We start from the raw sequence: 27,645 nt of genomic DNA, 5'->3' as shown, positions 1-27,645 counted from the left end.
CATAATCTGTAATGGGGAATTACATATGACAAGAAAATAAGGTATTAAAAATAGCAAAGAAAATTTTCATTTTAAATTAAATGTAGTTTATTGACTCACCGTTGTCACATATTTTTAATAAATAGTGTAAGACTGAAAGACATATTGACATAAGAGACCCATATCTGAATTCACAACACAAAATAGTTTCTCTTGTCAACAGAAAGAATTAAGCAAATTCATTGGAGGATGACATTTCTCAACGCAAAACCTTCTTTAGAAAACAAATACCACAGTCCCAGAGCAGGCAACACTTCCAAATGGTGTCATACACAACTTTCAACAGATATTAGACCAGAAATGACAGAATAAGTCTCCTTTCTTCAGAACGACAGATGGTCTGTAGAAGCAAAACAATCCCACACGTCCTCTTGAGCAGTCGTCAAACATTGATCAGACTGTTCAGTTCCTCAGGGAAACTGACTCGGCTGTAGGCCATGACAACAAAAGCGCAGCTTCATGTCCAATTAGACAATTAACATTAGCTTGCTTGTCCACAGGATACAGGCAGAGCACTAAATACTGCAATGTCAATATATATTTTGTGGAAATTTTGTGGAAATAATTACACATATTAAAAGTGAAACGGTCATTGTTTTTACGTACAAAACATAATTGAAACATTGACTTCATGATACAGCTATATGGGCAGCAGAGCAGCAAGCCTGTCACTATGTACACCTATGAAGCTATTTGCACATTTCCAAACATACGTTGGCAAAATGTCTGTGCGATATTACACGTCGTATACCTCTGAACTTGCTGCAGGCCTACACAAACACGAGCACCAGGCCTGCCACGTTGTGTACAGGAGACACCCACAGCAGATTTAGCTTATGTCCCCGTTCCTAAGCCTGTTATGGCAAGAGATTACAAGCCAAGTCTGACAATGGCATTAGTGTTCACATAAGTAGTCGGAACACGGCCACGGTTCAAACTCGGCTCACTGAAAAATCCCTCGTTAGTAGACAAACAAAAATATTTGGTGAACAATTTGGTAATTTTTTTGTGTTTGCATATTATATTGGGTAAAGGGTGTACTGCTTTATGTACATTATACCAACAATGTGGTACATTTTGTACTTTATTTTTTTTTTAATTATATATTTTCACATTGGCATTTCATAGTGTCCCTACATATTGTAGCATTCAATTAAAGGCTTTGGATATAACAATATTTCTATGGAATAAAAGTCTTTCCATAATTCGATCTATATATTAAATATATTTAAATGTTTTTTTCTAAAACGTCTCTCTTCTGTAATATAAGAAAGGTTGTGCTTCACAGAGAAGATGTGATTGTTAGGCAAAATACATGTGAGTGTGGATGTGTTAAAAGGGGCAATCTGCAATAGCGACGTCCGTTCTTTCACTTTTATTACATTATTGATTCTTAAAAGAATAGAACTTGTAAACGAGCTAAGTAAAACTGTCGTAGCACATCGAAAACCAAAATATAAACTTGTTTTACGCCATTGTTTGTAAACAGTGCCATTGTACACAAATACTGTATATCCTCAAAGCATGGTTAAAACCAGAGATCCTATTAAATCACTATACTTAGTTCAACTATTAGTATTCTAGTTCCTAATTATAGGGTTAATACTATAATGTTGATATCATGGATGGTCAGTCATTGCATCTATAGCTTACATTTCTCCAGCCCCCCACCCCTCAGCTGTTAACCAAAATAGCAGTGGGTGTCCACTTTGTCATTGTTGTTGGTAGAACTGCAGATTGCCCCTTTAACAATAATATATTGTGTTATACAACATCTTAGACTTTGTTTTTCTTAAATACGGAGTATAGTTGATATAGGCATTATAAGTCATATACAACGATATATATGGATACGAAATAGAATAGGGCGGGGATGGGGGCAGCACCCGAAGTCGCAGATATCTTTATGGATGTATACCTTGTGTGTCCTTTACTAATCAGGCATAGCAGTGAGTGCATTACTCAGTAACATTTACAATAATTTTTGCATGTTGCCTAGCACTACAGTACATACACTATTATATGGCATGAAGCATTCAATGTGCAACTTCAAGCTTTGGGCACTTAAAAACATCTGAGGTAGCAGAGACAAAATCTGTACATTATAAATCATCCATTGTCATCTAAAAAGGTCACAGTTTCATTTCCTGTTCTTTCTTGATTGGGTGATGCAGTTCCAGTCACACACTGCAGGGCAGGACAGGAGTGTTCCCTGCTGGGTAGCAGCAGTAGGCTCCTTTGGAATCACAAGCTGAGAATGCACACTGCTGAGTCGTATTCATTAGTGCGCAACATAGCAAAAAATATATATATAATATTTCAGTTTCTTATTTGACAAATTCAGGTAGACCCCTCCCCGCTCCGGTCTGTTTTATTCTGTTTGGTTTCTAATGAATAACACCCAGTTGAGTGTTTCAGTGTGGTCCAGAGGCTGCTTTGCTCCCAACTAATAACAGTACATTGGACAGGGGGGGGCAGCAGCCAGTGGGCTAGCTTACCAAGCTAATCTTTGATGTCCTTGAGTACAGTCACCTGAGAGACGGTCTTCTTGACCCTCAGTGCGGTGAGGCGAGCTGCAGCATTGGCGTACCAGCACTCGCGCATCAGCTTGCCTATCACCCGCAGTGCCTAACGAATCAAGAGGGATTTTTATCAATGAACAGGCCCAGATTGTACATGGTCTGACCAGACTTTTACAGTGATTTAACACAGGGTCTTATCCAGAGCGACTTACAGTAAGTGCATTCAACTAAGGTACAATGCCTTTCGAAAGTATTCATACCCATTGACTTATTCCACATTTTGTTGCGTTTCAGCCCGAATAAAAAAATTATGAAATATTTTTTTGTTCTCACCAATCTACACACAATACGCCCTAATGACAAAGTGAAAACGTGATTTTGGAACAATTTTGAAAATATATTGAAAATACAGAAATATCTCGTTTACGTAAGGACTCACACCCCTGAGCCAATACTTTGTAGAAGCACCTTTGGCATCAATTACAGCTATGAGTCTTTCTGGGTAAGTCTAAGAGTTTCCACACCTGGATTGTGCAACATTTGACCACTATTCTTTTCAAAATTATTCAAGCTCTGTCAAATTGGTTGTTGATCATTGCTAGACAACCAATTTCAGGTCTTGCCATATATATTTGAAATAGATTTAAGTCAAAACTGTAACTCAGTCATTCAGTAACATTCACTGTCTTCTTGGTAAGCAACTCCAGTGTAGGTTTTCCCGTTGTTTAGGTTATTGTCCTGCTGAAAGGTAAATTCACCTCCCAATGTCTGGTGAAAAGCAGACTGAATCAGGTTTTCCTCTAGGATTTCACCTGTGCTTAGATCCATTCTGTTTCTTTTTTATCCTGAAAAACTCCCAAGTCCTTAATGATAGAATTAGGGACCTTACTGATAATTGTATGTGTTGGGTACAGAGATGAGGTAGTCATTCAAAAATCATGTTAAACACTTATTGCACACAGAGTGAGTCCATGCAACTTATTATGTGACTTGTTAAGCACATTTTTTACTCCTGAACTTACTTAGACTTGCCATGACAAAAGGGGTTGAATACTTATCGACACAAGATATTTCAGCTTTTCAATTTGTAAACATTTGGAAAAACATAATAACACTTTGACATTATTGTCTGCAGGCCAGTGACAAAACATCTCAATTAAATCCTTTTAAAATTCAGGCTACAGCAAAATGTGGAAAATGTCAAGGGGTCTGAATACTTTCCGAAGGCACTGTAGGTAACACAACCCCATATCACAGTCATCGCAAGTAAAAACCTTGTCACAAACAGCAGTTCAATGTATAATTCAAAATACTAGCCAAGTCAACATACAGTATTTACCTTATGGCACTGTAGTGGTAAAACACCAAAAAATTATAAAACATTCCAGTCTAGGGTTTTAAAATTCAGGTAGCTTCACCTAAATTCCCAGGCTTCCCGGTTGGATTATTCACAGATTTACTGCTGATTCCAGGAATCGTCCAACTAGAGAAAACATGGACATTTTGGGGAACTTTACCAGAATTCAGCGACCCTATTACAGTCAGAATCGTATCTCACCTCGCAGCTCTGCCACTGGTTGGGAATGTTAGGTCTCAGTTTCTGGTCACAGACAATCTTTCTCATGTCCTCCACAGAGGGATCTGAAGGCACCATATCATAGTAAGGCAACTGAAAATCTTCTTGAAGTCCTTTGGGAAAAAATAATTACATTTTTTTTTTTTATCAGTTCCACGGCACAAATGTACCTCCATGAGTCCCCCCCCCCCCGTAAGTAAGCATTTCACGGTTAGTCAATAAAATGTGATTGGAACGTTGTCTGCATAAGGATCTGCAGTGTGTATAGTATTTGTAATTTACCCCTGAAAATCATATGTTGATACAAAATCCCAGCATATCCCCCAAGGCAAAGAAGGGGGATATCCTGTGAAGCCTGTGAAGACAGACCAAAGTAGAGGGGGGTATTCTGTGAAGCCTGTGAAGACAGACCAAAGTAGAGGGGGGGGGGGGATATGCTGTGAAGCCTGTGAAGACAGACCAAAGTAGAGGGGGGATAAGACAGACCAAAGTAGAGGGGGATATGCTGTGAAGCCTGTGAAGACAGACCAAAGTAGAGGGGGGGAAGACAGACCAAAGTATATACTGTGAAGCCTGTGAAGACAGACCAAAGTAGAGGGGGGGTAGATATGCTGTGAAGCCTGTGAAGACAGACCAAAGTAGAGGGGGGATATGCTGTAGGGGGGGATATACTGTGAAGCCTGTGAAGACAGACCAAAGTAGAGGGGATATGCTGTGAAGCCTGTGAAGACAGGGAGGGGGGATATGCTGTGAAGCCTGTGAAGACAGACCAAAGTAGAGGGGGTGATATGCTGTGAAGCCTGTGAAGACAGACCAAAGTAGAGGGGGGATATGCTGTGAAGCCTGTGAAGACAGACCAAAGTAGAGGGGGGATATGCTGTGAAGCCTGTGAAGACAGACCAAAGTAGAGGGGGGCTATGCTGTGAAGACCAAAGTGTGAAGACAGACCAAAGTAGAGGGGGGGAGGATATGCTGTGAAGCCCGACCCAACATACTATAAGTCATAGTTATTCATTTCAAATCAATTGAGAATTTCAGACACACACATTCCAAAAACAAACATTGAAAAGTTTCAGCAACAAGTGCATGACTAAATATTGCATATTTCAAATGGAGTACTTCAAAAATACCAGAATACACATTGTAGAATGAGTAGATCACTACATAAACAAATTGATAGCTTCATAACTCAGAACAGTAAATAAAAGCACATTAAATTCACTACCCATTTAACAAACATTTCCCTTTTCAAAAAAAAAATTAAGAACAGGCTACGTAGACAGGATCCTGGATCTCCTCTTCAATGAGGTCAGCCTTGATCCAGCGCCGTATGTGAGGAAGCTGTGTGAGCTGTCCATCCCAGGACACCGGTCTGCCCAGTGTGAGAGGCCTGATAAGGAGGAGGCCATAGCTGGATTTGTGTCCCGCTTCAATCTTGGGAATGACTGAACCCAAGTGGGTGACTGAAGCCCACTTGATCAAAGTGGGGCACATGGACTTCCCCCCCCCCTCCTCTGCATCAATCCCTGTTGTTAGTTGTGGTCCTTCTGTAGCTCAGTTGGTAGAGCATGGCGCTTGTAACGCCAGGGTAGTGGGTTCGATTCCCGGGACCACCCATATGTAGAATGTATGCACACATGACTGTAAGTCGCTTTGGATAAAAGCGTCTGCTAAATGGCATATATTATTATTATTATTAGTTGCATATCCTAAAGCCTTACTTTACTTTTTCATGCATTCGGACGGGAGATGAGTGTTACAAATTGTACAAGTCAATGGGGTACTGCACACTTTAGGGCGGCCGGGTGCCTACACAGTGCCTTGCAAAAGTATTCATCCCCCTTGCCGTTTTTGTTGTGTTACAACCTGTAATTTAAATGGATTTTTATTTGGATTTCATGTAATGGACAGACACAAAATAGTCCAAATTGGTGAAGTGAAAAAAAGGACTTGTTTAAAAAAATGTAAAAGTGGTGCGGGCATATGTATTCACCCCCATTGCTATGAAGCCCCTAAAAAAGATATGGTGCAACCAATTACCTTCAGAAGTCACATAATTAGTTAAGTGTGTGTAATCTAAGTGTCACATGATCTCAATATAGAGTTTACATACACTTAGGTTGAAGTCATTAATACTAGTTTTTCAACCTCTCCACAAATGTCTTCTTAACAAACTATAGTTTTGGCAAGTTAGTTAGATCTACTTTGTGCATGACAAGTATTTTTTCCAACAATTGTTTACAAATTATGTCACTTATAATTCACTGTATCACAATTCCAGTGGGTCAGAAGTTACATACACTAACTTGACTGTGCCTTTAAACAGCTTGGAAAATTCCAGAAAATTATGTCATGGCTTTAGAAGCTTCTGATAGGCTAATTGGCATCATTTGAGTCAATTGTACCTGTGGATGTATTTCAAGGCCTACCTTCAAACTCAGTGCTTCTTTGCTTGACATCATGGGAAAATCAAAAGAAATCAGCAAAGACCTCAGGAAAAAAAAAACTTGTAGACCTCCACAAGTCTGGTTCATCCTTGGGAGCAATTTCTAAACACCTGAAGGTATCACGTTCATCTGTACAAACAATAGTATGCAAGTATAAACACCATGGGACCACGCAGCTGTCATACCGCTCAGGAAGGAGATGCGTTCTGTCTCCTAGAGATGAAAGTACTTCGGTGTGAAAAGAGCAAACCAATCCCAGAACAGCAGTAAAGGCCCCTTTGAAGATGCTGGAGGAAACAGGTACAAAAGTATCCATGTCCACAGTAAAACAAGTCCTATATCGACATAACCTGAAAGGCCGCTCAACAAAGAAGAAGCCACTGCTCCAAAACCGACATGAAAAAAAAGCCAGACTACAGTTTGCAACTGCCTGCACATGGGGACAAAGATCGTACTTTTTGGAGAAATGTCCTCTGGTCTGATGAAACAAATATAGAACTGTTTGGCCATAATGACCATCGTTATGTTTGGAGGAAAAAGGGGGATGCTTGCAAGCCGAAGAACACCATCCCAACCGTGAAGCATGGGGGTGGCAACATCGTGTTGTGGGGGTGCTTTGCTGCAGGAGGGACTGATGCACTTAACAAAATATATGGCACCATGAGGTGCCATCACCCCTGGTGAGACAAAACCGCAACTTGTCAGTGAAGAGCACTTTTTGCCAGTCCTGTCTGGTCCAGCGACGGTGGGTTTGTGCCCATAGGCGATGTTGTTGCCAGTGATGTCTGGTGAGGACCTGCCTTACAACAGGCAGTCCAGCCTTTCTCAGCCTATTGCGGACAGTCTGAGCACTGATGGATTGTGCGTTCCTGGTGTAACTCGGGCAGTTGTTGCCATCCTGTACCGGTCCCGCAGGTGTGATGTACCGATCCTGTGTAGATGTTGTTACACGTGGTCTGACACTGAGGACAATCAGCTGTCCATCCTGTCTCCCTGTCTTAGGCGTCTCACAGTACGGACATTGTAATTTATTGCCCTGGCCACATCTGCAGTCCTCATGCCTCCTTGCAGCATGTTCACACAGATGAGCAGGGACCCTGGGCATCTTTCTTTTGGTGTTTTTCAGAGTCAGTAGAAAGGCCTCATTTAGTGTCCTATGTTTTCATAACTGTGACCTTAATTGCCTACCGTCTGTCAGCTGTTAGTGTCTTAACAACCGTTCCACAGGTGCATGTTCATTAATTGTTCATGGTTCATTGAACCAGCATGGGAAACAGTGTTTAAACCCTTTACAATGAAGATCGGTGAAGTTAATTTGTAAAAATCCAACTATCTTTGAAAGACAGGGTCCTGAAAAAGGGACACTTCTTTTTTTGCTGAGTTTAGATGGCTAGACTATATTTGCTTTGCTTATATGGTGGTGAGGACAGTAGTCCTACTGACAACTTCAACAGGACGAGGATCAATTGATGTTTACAGATCATGAAAAGTATGCAGTTACATACTGTATAACTCTGATGAGAGAGATAAATGTGGAATAATCTGAAATGTGAAGTTCTGACAATACTCTTCAAGAGGTGATGATAATAAAAACAAATAGTTCTAACATTTAACAATCCCTTGAAAATGGCACGTAGTTGTCATTGGTTTTAGCAGAGCTGGTGGTCTCCTTGCCCCCCGGCAGCCAAATCGAACACTCTGCACCATGTTATTGATAAAAACCCATGCCGGCAGCATACCACCCTGCATCCCACTGCTGGCTTGTTTCTGAAGCTAAGCAGGGTTGGTCCTGGTCAGTCCCTGGATGGGAGACCAGATGCTGCTGGAAGTGGTATTGAAGGGCCAGTAGGAGGCACTCTTTCCTCTGGTCTAAAATAAAATATCCAAGGGTAGTGATTGGGGACACTGCCCTATGTAGGGTGCTGTCTTTTGGATGGGATGTTAAACGGGGTGTCCTGGCTAAATTCCCAAACTTTCCCTTATATGGTCACCTAATCATCCCCAGCTTACAATTGGCTCTTTCTTCCCCCTCCTCTCCACTGTAACTATTCCTCAGGTTGTTGCTGTAAATGATCATTTGTTCTCAGTCAACTTACCTGATAAAATAGGCTCAGAATGACCTTGTTACCTGGCAATGACCACAAGGGTATTTTAAAAAGCTGTCAGTCAAGGTGCGCTCATGAATATAAACTCCCTGACCACTCTGCCTGTTCTTTCGGGTTTCCTGATAGAGATGAGAGAAAAAAGGTACCGCTTGATTCAATTCTGAACATTTTAATAGTGTAAAAATATTACGGGTGACGTTTTGGTCATTCGAAAAGGCATTTTTTACTTGTGCTGTACCTTTAATATTTATAAATGTGACGAATCACGGAATAAAGTCATTTGAGTCATCTACCCAAATAAACCAATAACTGCATCAGTCACTGCTCCAGTGTAATTTATTCCAGTGCATTACCTGCACAGACTGGACACTTCCATTCCATTTGCTTAAGGTTGCTTTTGTACCAACAGTTAAACGACTTGACCTGTGTCCCAAATGACACCCTATTCCCTACATAGAGGTTCCCTGGTCAAAAGTAGTGTACTATACAGGGAATAGAATATTAGCTTCAGCTTTAAATAGTGTCATTTCTAGGAGTGTATTCGTTGCACAGTCTGTGGATTTCCATTTTATTTGCTTCAGTTTGCTTCTTCTTCTTTTTTTTTAATATAACTTACCCCTGACGGAACACCTCCGTGCCAGTTCCCAGAACACCAGGCCCAGGGAGTAGATATCGGCCCGCTTGAATGACTCAAAGCTGCTCATATTGATCGTGTCATCCAGCAGTTCTGGTGCCATGTACCTGCCGGGAGGGAGGATACACTTGTTAACTCCTAATTAACTGGGTTTTAGGGTGAGAGAGTCAACAATGACGCATATGTCCGTTCGAGTAAGAAGACTCAATGTCCTGGCAGAGATACGCAGACAGGCAGCAGGCACACAGAGATACGCACGGCCAGTTTATTATTATAGATACAGAGCTCCATGTGAGCTGTGGTGCAATCATTCTGCTAACAGTTTACAAGCAAAGCATATGGTGACCCTAAAAAATACAAATAAAAAGAGCTCTGAATGATGGAGAGAGCACGTGGAAGGGGATCGCTGTCAATTTCCTAAACGAAACGAGGGCGAGTGATGTGAGTTAAAGACTTGGTGCGTGTGCCAAATGGCATCCTATTCTCTAGTGCACTACTTTAGACCAGAGCTGTGGCATTTGGGACATACACAAAGCCAATGTGAGACCTTCCTGATCACCGGCCCAATATTTCTCCCTCCATCTCTCTAAAAGGACATAAAGATAAAATACTAATAATTGAATAAGTCGATTAAAGTGGCCAATAAACATGCCCTTCTCTCAGGTAAAAGCTGCCTCGTTTACCTTTTTGTTCCTACTCTGTGATTCGACGGTATGTCGATGGTGTTGGTGCTGGAGTCGTGTTTCACAGCCAATCCCAGGTCTGCTATGACTGCTGTCCCATTCTTCTTCACCAGGATGTTCTTAGACTTGATGTCTCTGTGGGCAATGGCAGGTTTCCCTGTAAGACAGATGCCAAATCAGAGTCATGTTACATGTCATTTCAACTTGCTAACGTGACACATGGGCTTTGCTGTCCCTGTTGTATGGCCCTTGCGAAATAGATGTCCAGGGCGAGGAATAATAGATTAATAATAGATAATAACACATTACAATACAGTTATACTTCATGTCATTTCAATAACTTGCTAACAGAAGTCTGGTGCTCACAATAGATTAACAGTAGTACTGTGTACACATCTGACACAAAGAAAACCCATTCAGAAGAAAATACCGTAGGTGTCATATTGTAACTATTGAAGCAGGGCTTTGGTTATGAATGTGACAAGGTCACTACAGCAAGTAACTCGCAACACCAAGAAGTGTGCTTGGGATAGTAGCGAAGAATAACAAGGTGCTCCACGAAAGAGGATTTTCTGCTGTTCGTGCTCTGTACAGTAGGAGGCCCTCACCTAGTCACAGTGAGTAATCTTCTGACCTTTGGTAAATAAATACATGTGAATCCTGTGGGATGTTAAATAGATAATCTATAGCAGGAATGGCATCATTGTAACACTAGACTGACAGATACACAGGTCTACAATTGTTACTAAATTGGAGGCTACTATACTGCAAAAAAAGAGCAGAGGGCAAATATATATATCTGTGGAGCTGTGGCTAGAACCTGGGAGCTGTAGTGCCCGATCTAGGCAGAGAGTATTGCGGTGCCGGTCCCTCACCCTGTGTGCCAATGATCTCCATGTGGAGGTGTGCCAGACCGCTGGTGATGGACAAGGCCAGGACGATCATGCCGTCCACAGACACTGTGTACCTGTTCAGGTAGTCGAACAGAGAGCCGTGCTCGTGGTACTCTGACACCAGCCACAGCTGGGTCCAAGAGCCGTTATCTGCAATGCAAAAACAGCAAAGGGCATGGTCATACACCTGAAGTTAGTGTATGCGTACAGTCCTATTGAGAACATTGGTCTCACATGGTCAAAACAATAGAGATGACCCTGGTCAAAAGTAGTGCACTTAATGAGGACCAGGTTGCCATTTGCCCAAATGTGTCAATAAGTACCTTTGTTATCGGCTGCGATGAATCCCAGGATGCTCTCGTGTCGGAGCATGATGGTCTGGTAGATCTCTGCCTCTCTGAACCAGGACCTCTCGTCTCGGGATGAGAAGATCTTCACCGCCACATCCTCCCCTCGCCACCTCCCTCGCCACACCTCCCCGAAGCGGCCCTTCCCAATGGTCTCCTGCAGCACGATGGTCCGAGCTATTGTCCGCTGTACCAGCAGCGGCAGCCCTGTGAAACAGAAACTAAATCAGTTTAATCAGGGTTTCATGTTTTATTTTTTTTTACCTTTATTTAACTAGGCAAGTCAGTTAAGAACAAATTGTTATTTACAATGACGGCCTACCCCGGATGGCATTGGGCCAATTGTGCGCCGCCCTATGGGACTCCCAATCACGTCCGGTTGTGATACAGCCTGGAATTGAACCAGGGTCTGTAGTGATGCCTCTAGCCCTGAGATGCAGTGCCTTAAAAAGCTGCGCCACTCGGGAGCCGTCAGGAGTTACAACTGATCTGCCAGGAACATCATCTCTCTCTGAACTCGACTTGTCTCTCTCACTTCCTGCCCATTGTGGCCATATCAAGCAAATCAAAATGGTGTTCAATATTAAAACATCAGATTGATTCGCTACACTAACCATGAGGTCTATCTATCAGAGTGCCATTAGCCTGCTCTCCTCTGGTGTGCGCCTAAATGGAATCCCCATTACAGACCCATTGACTTGAACAGGGATGTCCATTCCTGTGATTCTATTTCTCTGACTGTAAATGCATTTGTAGACTCTCTCTTACCGGAGCCTGAGCCGGACGTGCTCATGTCATAGATGAGATCTTTAATACACTTGTCGGGGGGCATGAGACTCTGGTCGTCCAGGGGCTCCTCCACGTCATTCTTGTGGGCCCTGTTGTTGGCACAGCGCTGGCCCTGCACCACACACACCCCCAGCAGGATGCTCACACACAGCAGGGCAGAGGGAACCAGGATGACCGCTGCCAGCTCCAGCCTGCCCCAGCCGGGCTCCTCCGAAGGCCTCTCAACATAGCCTACACGACACACAGAAGCATACACACCATACTATGTATTCAAAAACATAGGGCCTCATTCAGTAACAAGAAGGTCAGTAGATTAAAATGTGCAATGGCCCACACGTTTGTGATATAAGATTTCTTTTAAACGTGGATGGAGAATGTTTAGGGATTTAAAAAAATATATATACTTCCTGAACTCAAATAATACATAGGCAAATACTTCTCATGATCTCTATGCCCTCTAGTGGTCATTTTCAACTTTATTCATTAACCCATTACTTCCAACAATGTACAGTGCGTCAGTAACATACTGTACCAGCTTGTGGTCAAAATATGAAGCTGAAGAAATCTCACCAAAAACAAAAGGCCCCATTCTGTTCACCAGCAGCTAATGATGTTATGAATATGGTTGTGTCCCAAATGACAACCAAAGGTAGTGCCCTACCTTTGACCTGATCCCAATGGGGTTGCCAGTATCATTTACTCCATGATCATTTAGTCAGACCGAACCTGGCCTGGGTGCTATTCTGCTTAAAAACAACTTTGACTTGCAAAACGATGTTGTGAGTTAGTATGGACACAGAAAGGCACAGTAACCCAGGCTCGACAGAAAACCATCAATCCAGAAAATCAATCCAGCCCTTCAGCTAATCTAAATCCTCTCAGGATTTTGCAGATGCAAAGTTAGGTTTGCAATTAAACAACGTTTCTAAAAGTCCTGTTCTTTGGCCAGATGTTCTCAGGCAATCAGATTCGTCAGCAGCACAAGATACCGAAGCAGGGTTTTACTGGGCATAGGTTTTAGAAGTTCAGCTTGTTTTACCAATAATACAAATTCCATGGAGTCATGTACTGGCTGCAAAATGCATCTTGGAGATAAGTATCTAGACTATGAATCACTCAACATATGACATGTCTCTGGCTGTACTGCCAGACATATCCAGTGAGCTTAACTTTGTGTCGTTATTTGGGGAAATTAAACAAGCACTGACTGAATGACATTTATGCAAATGTCCCTGGAATTACCATGGAAATACGAATACTAAAAAAACTACTAAAGCAGTTACTTTTCAAAGTTGGAATAGCCTTAATATCAACAAAACAGAAAGTGCACTCTAGAGCTTAAGTGGCGTCATGTTATTTTGACCTGATGTTCTTATCCCCAATTACAGCAATAGCCTTCGAGTGTCCTCGTCTAGTAAGTCGTCTTGCATCATTGACAGGGTGAGAACTGTACCCAGATTCAGACATGTGGACACGACAACCCGAGTCAACTATTTCATAACATGTCTTCTTTCCCTTTGACCTAAAAGCCTTTCTACCACACGTCCAAGTAGAGCACAGCGAGTCACTCAACGAAGGGGGGTCCGTCTCTAACCTCCATTGCCCTACTGGTGAAGAGATTGAATGTTTTTCAACATGCATATCAGTTTGGATGCACTTGGGACATATCTACTTCCCCATATGCTTTGAATAGGCCAATTATCTGGGTCTAATGTCGGTAGTGGCCTGTGTTAGGACAGAAATTTCAAGTCATTCATCATTTTTTGACATATTCAAATATTTGTATCCAAATCTCAATATCTCCACGACGGTATGAAACAACGTGTTCTTAAGACTAGGCAAATTTCTGGAAATCAACGTCCCCGGTTTGAAACAAAGAACAGTCATTATGACAAGAAATAGAGTCTATAGAACAGGCTTCTCCATTCAAAACATTGATGGGCATAATGGGTGGACAGGCAGCCATTGTAACGTACCCATAGGAGCTAGATCACATATTCCATTTCTATGCACTAGGCAGATTTAGCATTTTACATGCACAGAGACATTTTATTGTAGATTTCAAACATTACAACTGTAGTGGGCTAAAGTGATCTCATCTACCCTTTGAACTTTCAGTCATGTGCTCTAACCGGTTACAATAAGATCCATAAAACATATCTAAATGAGCTTGTTTTCACGTGATCCATTGACGTCAGCGTTATATATACACACACACACTACGGTTCAAAAGTTTGCGGTAACTTAGAAATATCCTTGTTTTTGAAAAAAAAGCAAAACCAGGATGCGGGCCTTCTATGCAGAGTGGCAAAGATAAAAAGACTGGCCAATAAAAAGAAAAGATTAAGGTGGGCAAAAGAACAGACACTGGACAGAGGAATTCTGCCTAGAAGGCCAGCATCTCGGAGTCGCTCACCTTTTCCTGTTGTGGCTTTGAGACTGGTGTTTTGCGGGTACTATTTTTTTTGCCCCCTTTCTCTCCCCAATTTGGTGGTATCCAATTATTAGTAGTTACTTGTCACGGCCGGCTGCGACAGAGCCCGGGCTCGAACCCAGAGTCTCTGGTGGCCTTAGACCACTGCGCCACCCGGGAGGCCAGGCTGGTACTATTTAACGAAGCTGCCAGTTGAGGACTTGTGAGGCATCTGTTCCTCAAACTAGACACTAATGTACTTCTCCTCTTGCTCAGTTGTGCACCGGGGCCTCCCACTCTTTCTATTCTGGTTAGGGCCAGTTTGCACTGTTCTGTGAAGAGAGTAGTACACAGCGTTGTGCGAGATCTTCAGTTTCTGGCAATTTCTCACATGGAATAGCCTTCATTACTCAGAACAAAAATAGAGTGACGAGTGTTTGTTTCTGCCCATTTTGAGCCTGTAATCAAACCCACAAATGCTGATGCTCCAGATACTCAATTAGTCTAAAAGAAGGCCAGTTTTATTTCTTTTTTAAATCAGCACAACCGTTTTCAGCTGTGAAAACACAATTGCAAAAGGGTTTTCTAGTGATCAATTAGCCTTTTAAAATGATCAACTTGGATTAGCTAACAACGTGCCATTGGAACATAGGAGTGATGGTTGCTGATAAAGGGCCTCTGTACGCCCATTTAGATATTCCATTAAAACATCTCAGCCATTTCCAGCTACAATAGTCATTTACAACATTAACAATGTCTGCACTGTATTTCTGATCAATTTGATGTTATTTTAATGGACCAAAAATGTGAAAAAAAGTGACCCCAAACTTTTATATATATAGATATTATTTTTTATTTTTTTATTGTTTAACACTTTTTTGGTTACTACGTGATTCCATGTGTTATTTCATAGTTTTAATGTCTTCACCATTATTCTACAATGTAGAAAATAGTCCAAATAAAGAAAAACCCTGAATGTGTGTCACTGATTTCAAAGCCAAGATCAACTGTGACTTGAAGGTTAATGAAATATACTGGACAAAACATGTATAATAAGTATATGGAACAGATCCTTCTGTTTATTCTACTCACTCAAAATGTTTTACCTTTCATCAACATGTAAAAATGCAACATGTAAAATGCTTCACGAGCTGAAATAAACTAAATCCAGAAATGTTCCATATGCACAAGAACCTTATTTCTCTCAAATTTTGTGCACAAATTTGTTTCCATCCCTGTTAGTGAGCATTTCTCCTTTGCCAATATAATCCATCCACCTGACAGGTGCGGCATATCAAGAAGCTGATTAAACATCATGAGCATCACACAGGTGCACCTTCTGCTGGGGACAATAAAATGCCACCTTAAAATGTGCAGTTGTCACGTAACACAATGCCACAGATGTCTCAAGTTGAGGGAGCGCGCAATTGGCATGCTGACCGCAGGAAAGTCCACAAGAGCTATTGCCAGAGAATTGAACGTTAATTTCTTTACCATAAACTGCTTCGTTATAGAGAATTTGGCCTTACAACCGTAGACCACATGTATGGTGTTGTGTGGGTGAGCGGTTTACTGATGTCAACATTGTGAACAGAATGCCCCATGGTGACGGTGGGGCTATGGCATGGGCAAGTATAAGCTACGGACAGCGAACAATTGCATTTTATCGATGGCAATTTGAATGCACAGAGATACCGTGACGAGATCCCATTGTCGTGCCATTCATCCGCTGCCATCACCTCATGTTTCAGCATGATAATGAATGTCGCAAGGATCTGTACACAATTCCTAGAAGCTGAAAATGTCCCAGTTCTTCCATGGCCTACATAGTCACCAGAAATGTCACCCATTGCGCCAGTTTGTGATGCTGTGGATCGTTGCGTACGACAGTGTGTTCCAGTTCCCGCCAATATCCAGCAACTTTGCACAGCCATTGAAGAGGAGTGGGACAACATTCCACAGGCCACAAGCAACAGCCTGATCAACTCTATGCGAAGGAGATGTGTCGCGCTGCACGAGGCAAATGATGGTCGCACCAGATACGGACTGGTTTACTTTTTTCTTAAAGGTATCTGTGACCAACAGATGTCTATCTGTATTCCCAGACATGTGGAATCCATAGATTAGGGCCAAATTGACTTAAATTGACTGATTACCTTATATGAACTGTAAAACAGCTACATACACTTCATCCACAGGGATAGTAGTAAGTTATATCGTTGTCTAAGTGGCCTTTATGAGTTATTGATATAGCGCTTATCTTTTCTCTGTAGCTCAGGCAATTTGGAAGCTGTTCGACCGCTCTGCTTCGGTGCATACAATCAATGTGGTTACCAGGGGAACGGTAATCACGGTCATAGCACAGGCACAGAAGAATAGAGGAAATCGAGTCTAGTCCGTGCCCTCTTAAAATACAAGTCCGTAGCCTCTTAAATACAAGGTTGTCAGCAATAGTGCAGTTCTCCTCTGAAACAGCAGAGATCGCTTTAACATATCCCCCGTATCCATTCATACCCGAAGTTGTTCACAGACGATCGTCTACACAACAACTGACGAATGTTACCTTTAACAGCTTCATCATACTGTGTGTGTTGATTTTTCCCCTCAAAGAGTTTAAGTACACTCTGATGATTGGTCTGGGTCCTGTAGTGTCAATGTAAATCAGTTATTACCAGCCCTGGCCCTGGAGAGACACCGGGTGTGCAGGCCTTTGTTCTAGCCCCAGCACAGTCTGATTCGACTTAACTATTCTAAACCTTACATATACGATTCTAGATATAAGAAGCTTTATGACACACACACACACACACACACACACACACACACACACACACACACACACACACACACACACACACACACACACACACACACACACACACACACACACACACACAAAAATAGTTATATGGAAAAGGTCAGATAGGTCAATTATATGATATGAAGAGTACAATTCTAGGGTTTTGGGCTATTTAGGGAGCGAGCCGATGTTAACTTGCAAGGTACAGTGCTACTGCGAGCTGTACACTGAGCATACAAAACATGAGAAATGCCTGCTCTTTTCATGACAGACTGACCAGGGGAATCCAGGTTAAAGCTATGAACCCTATTGATGTCACTTGTTAAATCCTCTTCAAATCAGTATAGATGAAGGTGAGGAGGATTTTTAAGCCTTGAGACATGGATTGTGTATGTGTGCCATTCAGACAGTGAATGTACAAGACAAAATATTTCAGTGCCTTTGAACAGGTTATGGTAGTAGGTGCCAGGCACACCGGTTTGAGTGTGTCAAGAACTGCAACGCTCAAGAGTGTCCTGTGTGTATCAAAAATAGTCCACCACCCAAAGGACATGATGGGAGACTCCACCCAAAGGACACCCAATGAACTGAGGCACTTCTGAGGGCAAAAAGGGGCACAACTCAATATTAGGAAGGTGTTGCTAATGTTTTGTACAGTCATTGTATATCCATTTCGAGGCCTAAATCGTAATAATATACATTTGGCCGATTATAATGTGTACAAACCCTCACATTCCTAATGAAGAGTAACTTTGAGGAGAGCAAAGTGAAACGCCAGGAACTAAAAAGGGAGAAGCATGTGGATGTTATACAGCTACAAAGCACCATAACTAACTACAGATCTTCCATACCGAGCAGTAACAGAAATCAGGCGACGTTGAAACGTCAAAGACGAGAATGTTTACTCACCGAGGTCGCCGTGTTGAGAACAGCAACATGTACCGACAGCTTTTAACTAACCTACCTCTTAAGCCCTCTACCGTCGACAAAGCAGGCGGTTCGCTCTAACCAATTCCACACGCCTGGCCTGACGAGGTGTCTATAAACCTGACGGGCGGGATCACTGGCAGGCGGCGGGTAACCTCTGACAACATTATGTCACGGGATACGCTAGGCCAATCAATGGTAGCTCAGCTCCTCTGGCTAGACCACGGTCTGGGCGGGAAATCCCTCCTGGAATGCGCACGAGCTACAAACGATGTCCGCACGGGTTTTCTATTTCTTTATAACGCTTTCCTTTGGTAGAATAAACACAGGTCAGGCTGAGAGTCTTAAAATGGTTAAGGGACATGTGTTTGAGTTTCGAAAACCATGGGGTTTTAAATTCCAGAAAGTGAAAACCATAATGATTGGGCGATAGATTCTAATAACAGTACAATAGACTTTGCAATAAGTAGCATGACTTTATAAGTACCTGGATGCAGATGCAGGGTCTCGTTGTTGCAGAAGTCTGTGAAGCAGCAGTTCCTCTTGGAGACGTTCCGGGAGCTGTAGCAGAAGACCTGTCCCCTCATCTCAGCCGGGGACAGACAGGACTTGACGGCCTCCTCCTTCCCGTTGATGAGCATCACAGAGTTCCAGCAGGCCCCGTCTGCACCCGTCTCACAGGTGTTGTTGGCACATAGCTGGCACACACACTTCAGAGCTGAAACGCAACAGTGTGACATTAGATGCTTGGCTTTCTACATATACGCTTCTTAGTAAACTCCCAAGTTTGTGATTTTCTAGAGCCTTTCTTGCATATCACTTAGACTTCTGAAGAACAACATTATCAACTGTATACCTCATGTTTTAGGACAAGCCGTCTCAGGTACCACATGGAAACCAGTCGTTTTATCCATTTGGAACCATTTTGCATACATTCTTTCAGCAATACAATTGGAGGCGCTCAGTTGCCATTGACCAATGTCTACTACAGACCTCTAGGGATAGTGGCCATTATGGCTAGTGGCCACTCGTACTTTTGAAGCTGAAGCAATCCTACCTGTTATGTAATCCTGGACATGCTCTTAAAAACAAATAAAATAGTATTCTATAATGCCCTTTAGTTTTAACGCCCAGATAATATTGTGCTCTTTTTGGATGCCTACCCACTCCTGTCCTGTTTTGATAAAGCCACGAGGACAGCAGGGCTCTCCTACTCACAAGGAATTGGTGGTCTATTCTGTAGGATGGGACAAGTAGAGGAAGGGGGTGAATTTCCTCAGTGAATTTCTTTTTTTTATATAGTGAATATATAGACATGTCACCAAATAATTTATAAAAATAAAAAAATGTTTTGCAATAAAGATCTACAGTAGCCTAAACAGCACCATGTAGAGTGCACCATGGTGTAGCTGGAGGACAGCTAGCTTCCGTCCTCTTCTGTGTACATTGCCTTAAATACAAAACCTAGGAGGCTCATTGTTCTCACCCCCTTCCATACACAGTAATTAATAACAACTTCTGGAGGATGTCCTCCAATCTATCAGAGCGCTTGCAGCAAGAACTGACATGTTGTCCACCCAATCAAAGGATCAGAGAATATATCTAGTACTGAAAGCATAAGCTAAAGCTAGCTAGTTGCACTGCAGTGCATAAAATGTGGTGAGTAGTTGACTATGAGAGAAAGACAATAGTTGAACAGTTTTGAACAAATTCATTTCCTAAAAAATGAAGGTGAAGCAAGAGAGAGATATATTTCGTAAATGTTTCTACTTTCACTTACTTAGCTAGGGATCCCATGTTAGCTATCTGGCCATGACTATCCAAACACTGGAACTCTTTCAAGTCAAGGTAAGCTTTTGGTTTTACTAATTTATTGCCACCGGGGCCAGCCACTGTAACTACCAAATTGCTTACTGACTGTACACTGTACTCCATGATTGTAGCAGGTTTAACTTACTAACACGTTAGTTCTATTAGCTATGATGTTACTTTCGCTAATATGGTGACAACGATGTAGGCTGTGTGTAGCAGTTATGATAGGAAGGTTTGGCTTGGAAAGGTTCTTTCACTTGGTCACAGACAGCTGATGTGTTGTGCAAGCGAAGGGAAAAGCTGAGAGGTGGAAATCGCAGAGATGCGAGTAGGAATACAACAAGCCGTTTGTATGTGGCTGCTATGAAAACGGCACCGACTGCCACTGGATGGGACTACGTCCAACTTTTATAGGAGTAGAGGTAATGTTTGCCTGGTTGATACGGAGCTGTAGGGAATCTCTCATGTCCTTAACTCGGGTCCATGCTACATGTCTGAGCAAAGCTCAATTTCCCAGACTATCAGAACACCCCACAACACTGCTGATGGGAAGATGAATAGACTAATCCATTCCAAATATATTTTTTTGTTCTAAACAGTGTGGTAATGTATTCACTTGTCCAAATGCCTTTACAATATTCCTGGGTGACTTCCTCCATCACTCAGTTAATTTATGGAAGATCTACATAGGCGTACAGAAGCCCATTATCAGCAACCATCACTCCTGTGTTCCAATGACACGTTGTGTTAGCTAATCCAAGTTGATCATTTTAAAAGGCTAATTGATCATTAAAAAAAACCTTTGCAATTATGTTAGCACAGCTTAAAACTGTTGGGCTGATTTAAAGAAGCAATAAAACTGGCCTTTAGACTAATTGAGTATCTGGAGCATCAGCATTTGTGGGTTCGATTACAGGCTCAAAATGGCCAGAAACAAACACCTTTCTTCTGAAACGCATCAGTCTATTCTTGTTCTGAGAAATGAAGGATATTCCATGCAAGAAAATGCCAAGAAACTGAAGATCTCATACAACGCTGTGTACTACTCCCTTCACAGAACATCGCAAACTGGCTCTAACCAGAATAGAAAGAGTGGGAGGCCCCGGTGCACAACTTAGCAAGAGGACAAGTACATTAGTGTCTAGTTAGAGAAACAGATGCCTCACAAGTCCTCAACTGGCAGCTTCGTTAAATAGCACCTGCAAAACACCAGTCTCAACGCCACAACAGTGAAGAGGCGACTCCGGGACGCTGGACTTCTAGGCAGAGTTGCAAAGAAAAAGCCATGTTTCAGACTGGCCAATAAAAATAAAATATTAAGATGGGCAAAAGAACACAGACACTGAACAGAAGAATTCTGCCTAGAAGGCCAGCATCCCGGAGTTGCCTCTTCACTGTTGTGGTGTTGAGACTGGTGTTTTGCGGGTACTATTTAATGAAGCTGCCAGTTGAGGACTTGTGAGTCGTCTGTTTCTCAAACTAGAAAAGCTGAAATAAATAATTCTCTCTTCTATTATTCTGACATTTCACATTCTTAAAATAAAGTGGCCATCGTAACTGACCTAAGAGACAGGGAATTTTTACTAGGATTAAATGTCAGGAATTGTGAAAAACTGAGTTTTAAATGTATTTGGCTAAGGTGTATGTAAACTTCAACTGCATCTGGGATGATGCCAGCTCACTCCACACCAGTTTTTCCCATCTGAGCTGGGGTCAAAACTAGGCTGTCGCTCCATCTACCATTGATTGTTTACATTATACTCTGCCCTTCCTATAAGCCATAGTGAAAGTAGAGGACTTTCTTAGTGTGCCTGACCAATGGCAAGCATGGGCAGGCACACTAAGATAGAGGGTTTCTGGCATAAGAGGCACTCTACTGTGAACAGATGTCTGGTAAATTATACCTAATCATAAAGTGCAGACAGAGAGAAAGTAGCTACACTCAACCTAACCTGCCAATGGTACGACTGCAAATGAGGCAGAGTAGATGAGTGCCTGTTTACAAGAAAGAAAACTAAATGGGAGGGGGGAAACAGCTCCGACAGGCAGGCAACCTGTGGCTCTGGATAGAGTGCCTTGCGAAAGTATTCGGCCCCCTTGAACTTTGCGACCTTTTGCCACATTTCAGGTTTCAAACATAAAGATATAAAACTGTATTTTTTTGTGAAGAATCAACAACAAGTGGGACACAATCATGAAGTGGAACGACATTTATTGGATATTTCAAACTTTAACAAATCAAAAACTGAAAAATTGGGGCGTGCCAAATTATTCAGCCCCTTTACTTTCAGTGCAGCAAACTCTCTCCAGAAGTTCAGTGAGGATCTCTGAATGATCCAATGTTGACCTAAATGACTAATGATGATAAATACAATCCACCTGTGTGTAATCAAGTCTCCGTATAAATGCACCTGCACTGTGATCGTCTCAGAGGTCCGTTAAAAGTGCAGAGAGGATCATGAAGAACAAGGAACACACCAGGCAGGTCCGAGATACTGTTGTGAAGAAGTTTAAAGCCGGATTTGGATACAGAAAGATTTCCCAAGCTTTAAACATCCCAAGGAGCACTGTGCAAGCGATAATATTGAAATGGAAGGAGTATCAGACCACTGCAAATCTACCAAGACCTGGCTGTCCCTCTAAACTTTCAGCTCATACAAGGAGAAGACTGATCAGAGACGCAGCCAAGAGGCCCATGATCACTCTGGATGAACTGCAGAGATCTACACCTGAGGTGGGAGACTCTGTCCATAGGACAACAATCAGTCGTATATTGCACAAATCTGGCCTTTATGGAAGAGTGGCAAGAAAATAAGAAAAAAGTAAGGAGTGTCAAACAAAGATAACAGAAAAAATATTTAAATGTACAGGAGCCCTCTGCCTAGGTGACCTCACGGCGCCACGGAACTTCAATTGTATTGTTGTTTTTAAGTGGGTACAAAATTCTACTCTACGCTGTAAACTGCAGTGAATATCTCATTTGAATTACTGACCGAAAGCCCTGTGATTTGAATGTTTCATTCTGTTTGGATAAGTTGTGGGTCTACACTCAAAAGTTCAAAAGGTCTAGAAAAGCACAGTAGCAGGTCAGTCTGGCTGTATTCTGAGATGAGTCGTAACAGACGGCACATCATTCTCCCAAGTTGTCCCATAATAATGTGACCACATATGCGCCCAGCTATTCAGGAAATGTACTTACTTCCTATTGGGTTAAACAAAGCTGTAAACGAATCCAACAAGTTTGCAAAGTCACAAGCTTGATGGAGTCATTATGTGCAAGGACTGTGGGACCAAATACTGAACTCTGACTACTTTAATACACCAAGTGATTTTATCATATACAGTGGGGCAAAAAAGTATTTAGTCAGCCACCAATTGTGCAAGTTCTCCCACTTAAAAAGATGAGCAAGGCCTGTAATTTTCATCATAGGTACACTTCAACTATGACAGACAAAATTAGAAGAAAGAAAAATCCAGAAAATTACATTGTAGGATTTTTAATGAATTTATTTGCAAATTATGATGAAAAATAAGTATTTGGTCACCTACAAACAAGCAAGAATTCTGGCTCTCACAGACCTGTAACTTCTTCTTTAAGAGGCTCCTCTGTCCTCCACTCGTTACCTGTATTAATGGCACCTGTTTGAACTTGTTATCAGTATAAAAGACACCTGTCCACAACCTCAAACAGTCACACTCCAAACTCCACTATGGCCAAGACCAAAGAGCTGTCAAAGGACACCAGAAACAAAATTGTAGACCTGCACCAGGCTGGGAAGACTGAATCTACAATAGGTAAGCAGCTTGGTTGGAAGAAATCAACTGTGGGAGCAATTATTAGGAAATGGAAGACATACAAGACCACTGATAATCTCTGTAGATATAACGTGATTTGACGTCATTTCATCTGTGGCCAATGACCTTGAGCCTTCTTGGATGGGCAGTTCTAATGTAACGCTATGGCAGCACCGAAGGGGCTTGAATTTGAGCTCTACCCTTAGATTTGCCAGTGACGTAGTGTCCCCATGAGTGACAGAACACTGAGCCAATCATGGCGCAACTAGAGAACATTGCCAACCCCTACGCTCCGTATTTTCCACTGGCTGCCCCACCACAGAAAGCACTGAGCTAGGCTGAAACACCTGCATTTTGGAGTTGCCTTACTCAAGAAAGCAACAAAAAAAGAGACCATGTTTGTATGCGGCTTTATTAACTAAGTTATTTATTTATTTTTTACATTGTTTGCAAACTGATATGTGACACGTATTAATGACAATGCCTGCTGACTGCAGGAATGTCCACCAGAGCTGCTACCAGATAATTGAATGTTCAATTCTCTACCACATACCGCCTCCAACGTCATTTTAGAGAATTTAGCAGTACGTCCAACCGGACTAACAATCGCAGACCATGCATAACTAACCCAGCCCCTTCACATCCGGCTACTTCACCTGCAGAATCATCTGAGACCAGCCACCTGATGAAACTGAGGAGTATTTCGGTCTGTAATGAAGCCCTTTTGTGGGGAAAAACAAATTCTGATTGGCTGGGCTTGGCTTGGCTCCCCAGTAGGTGGGCCTATGCCCTGCAGGCCCACCCACGGCTGCTCAGTCATGTGAAATCCATAGATAAGGGCCTAATGAATTTATTTCAATTGACTGATTTCCTTGTATAAACTGTAACTCAGTAAACATGTGGGAAAACTTTGTTCAGTATAGTATACCAGTCAACTGTCTATCCTGCCCTCCATCCATAGTGACAGTTGGATCGTTTGTCCAGATCTGAAATGTGTTAACTAGCAATCATACCACGCATACAAATTAATCAAATCTGCACCAATTGTCTATATAAAATCCACAAGAGAGAAATAGCTGATAGGCAGGACCAGGTCCGTCATTACACATGATAGAAGAGTGCAGAGACGCAGCTCAAAAAGCTCCCTTAATGATCTTGTTAAGAGACAATACAATTATCCCACAACACCACAATCCAATGAATAATTGCATTATTGTTTTCAAGTGAGCACAATTCTACTCTAGGCTGTAATATGCAGTGAAAATGTAACTTGAATAACAGAGCAAAAGCCCTGTTATTTAAATGTTTCATTCCATTTGGATCAGTTGTGGGTCCACTCTCGATAGATTATAGAAAGGCACAATGGCAAACCAGTCTGGTTCTATTTTTACTTCTAATACTGATGAGCTGTCTGTTACCGATCATCATTCTCCCAAGTCATGACCACATAGGCCTACGTCAGGGTTACCAAAAACCCCAAGGAGTGCACCTGTTGGTTATTGCCCTAGCACTACACAGCTGATTCAAATAGTAAATTAATCAACAAGCTTTGATGATTTGAATCAGCTGTGTAGTGTTAGGGCAAAAAACAAAAAAACGCGCACCCCTTGGCGTCCCGAGAATCGAGTTTGGGAAACAACGGACTATATGCACCCAGCAGGCCCAGTTATTCAGGAAGGTTTAACACGCGTTCTGCTTCCTTTCCAATCCGAAGGGCTATTCGTCAACCGGGAACCTAATGCTTCAATACTTTTAAAAATGTATTATCTTTTACACCGAGTTTACAAAACATTAGGAACACTTCTTCTTTCCATGACCAGGTGAAAACTATGATCCCTTATTGATGTCACCTGTTAAATCCACTTCAATCAGTGTAGATGAAGGGGGGGAGACAGGTTAAAGCCTTGAAACAATTGAAACATTCAGAGGGTGAATGGGCAAGCAAAACAAAGGATTGAAATGCCTTTGAACGGGGAATGGTAGTGGGTGCCAGGCGCACCGGTTTGAGTGTGTCAATAACTGCAACGCTGCTGAGTTTTTCACCCTCAACAGTTTTCGGTGTGTATCAAGAATGGTCCACCATCCAAAGGACATCAAGCCAACCTGACACAACGGTGGCAACAATTGGAGTCAACATGGGCCAGCATCCCTGTGGAACGATTTCGACACCTTGTGGAGTCCATGCCCAGACAGAATGAAGCTGTTCTGAGGGCAAACGGAGGTGCAACTCAATATTAAGGTGTTCCTAATGTTTAGTACACTCAGTGTACGTGTGTCATAAACAACTAGTCAATGTTTTAATCTGATTACGCTACCTGCACACGTTCATCCACACTAATAATTACAGCATCCAAACTGCGCTAAATCCATTCCACTAAAGAATAGACATCTGTTACAAAACACGCAAAAGTTTAATGACATTCGGAGATTGTCAAACCAACCCTTCGATCGATCCTGTTTCAAGTTAATGTCACATGCACAAGTACAGTGAAATGCCTTCCTTGCAAGCACTAAACCCAACAACGTAAATACTAAAAATAACAAGTAGGAAGGAATGGATGCATTTTCGGTTTGTCGAAATTAACACCTCAATTAAATTGAGTTTGTCAAAACTGGTGATTATGAACGCTCAAAATGACTAAATCGGCATGCATTTACGCGTTGTTTATTGGCTGTGTGTGGTGCATTGGCACATAAATCTGTTGGTGGAAAATTATTTGCATTTGTTTTCTATGAGTATAGCATCCAAATGTTGAACATCTGAGTTCCAGAATTTTTGTCTGCAGCCGGCTCTGATCGTAGCGTAATGAAAACAGGCAGGGTGAGCTCGTCCGTGGTGGTCCGCGAACCCTCAATCTTCTGGCCGGGTAGACCTGCATGGAATCAACTGTGCCACCAAAAAAAAAAACACTGAAGTGGTAAAATCGACATCCTAGTTTATAAACAGAGTTGCTACAGTTATTGTTATTTATGGAGGTAATATAATTGTTTTTGTTAATTTTATGAGGGGGCATGGTGTTAATTTTTTATTTTCAGTACAAGGGGAGGGTCATGTGAAAATATTTAAGGTTGCGGAGGAGGAGGGTGCATTTTTGACACCTCGAGTTGGACCAGCAATGTAAAGAGGCTCTTATCATGATTTTACATTAAATCTACCTATTTAATCAATTTAAAAAATCATAGTACTGCAGAGAACGTTTTTAAATAATAACAAATGTAAAAGGTAATACAATGTGTTTGGTTCAGTTTAGAAAGATGGAACAAATTCAGTCTCAGCGAAATAAAATAATTTCAAGAGAGTAAATTAGGTTTATGACATAGTAGCCTACAGTTTGGCCAAGTCATATGAATTGAGCACATACATGTGAACTTCTATCACGTTGATTCCAAAATAAGCCAAGCGCTTTAGACTGATCTTTTGACATGAGCTATTTTTCGTATGGTTAGAGTGCAATTATTTTACTTAATATTCAGGATACAAAATGTGGTAACAAAAAGATGTATGCAAACTATATCATACATGAACTGCCTACATTTCAAGTCCAACTGCAACACAGAAAAAGTGCCTACAATTACCGCCTAAACAAGTTATCACGAAACACATGATACATGCAGTGGTCGCACAAAGTTTGTTTTATAGCCTACCTGTGCTCAGATGTGCGACGGATATAAATATCAACGCCGCTTCAACCGTGTTGAGCCTGGGATGAGTCATGGCCGGAGCCACATCTGCTTGGTTCGCGGACGCCCTGTCTATACCATGTTTCTCGAGAAAATCATGACTTTCGTGTTTAAATCCGTCACGTACACACTTCGCATTGCTCCACTGTAAATAAACAGTGAGAGAGCTGAATAAGCAGGCA

General features: G+C 42.0%; 1 protein-coding gene across 2 annotated transcripts; it reads right to left on the bottom strand.

The window, feature by feature from the left end:
- Positions 1–95: 95 nt before the first annotated feature.
- LOC118367128 (activin receptor type-1C-like) lies at positions 96–27,645 on the bottom strand. Of its 2 annotated transcripts, XM_035750202.1 has the most exons (9): positions 27,428–27,645; positions 18,663–18,893; positions 12,015–12,266; positions 11,223–11,453; positions 10,882–11,049; positions 10,007–10,163; positions 9,306–9,430; positions 4,120–4,250; positions 96–2,667 (listed from the first exon to the last, which is right to left on the bottom strand). In XM_035750202.1, the coding sequence occupies exons 1-9, from the start codon at positions 27,495–27,497 to the stop codon at positions 2,542–2,544; spliced, it is 1,491 nt and encodes a 496-aa protein (XP_035606095.1). In that variant the 5' UTR covers positions 27,498–27,645; the 3' UTR covers positions 96–2,541. The 2 variants fall into 2 exon arrangements, with proteins under 2 accessions (XP_035606095.1, XP_035606096.1); XM_035750203.2 differs by lacking the exon at positions 4,120–4,250.

This window comes from Oncorhynchus keta, chromosome 34, assembly GCF_023373465.1.
Source record: "Oncorhynchus keta strain PuntledgeMale-10-30-2019 chromosome 34, Oket_V2, whole genome shotgun sequence".
NCBI classification, from domain to species: Eukaryota; Metazoa; Chordata; class Actinopteri; order Salmoniformes; family Salmonidae; genus Oncorhynchus; species Oncorhynchus keta.
Note: the sequence above shows the minus strand (reverse complement) of the source record. Positions and strands in the feature narration are given on the sequence as shown.

Bases quoted from the DNA above. Each gene is read 5' to 3' on its own strand.
- LOC118367128 (XM_035750202.1), bottom strand. From the start codon at position 27,497: ATGACTCATCCCAGGCTCAACACGGTTGAAGCGGCGTTGATATTTATA. The intron at 11,050-11,222 runs GTACTTATTGAC...TTTGCATTGCAG, and splicing joins CATCGCAGCCGATAACAAAG to ATAACGGCTCTTGGACCCAG. The intron at 10,164-10,881 runs GTGAGGGACCGG...TCTGTCTTACAG, and splicing joins GGAGATCATTGGCACACAGG to GGAAACCTGCCATTGCCCAC.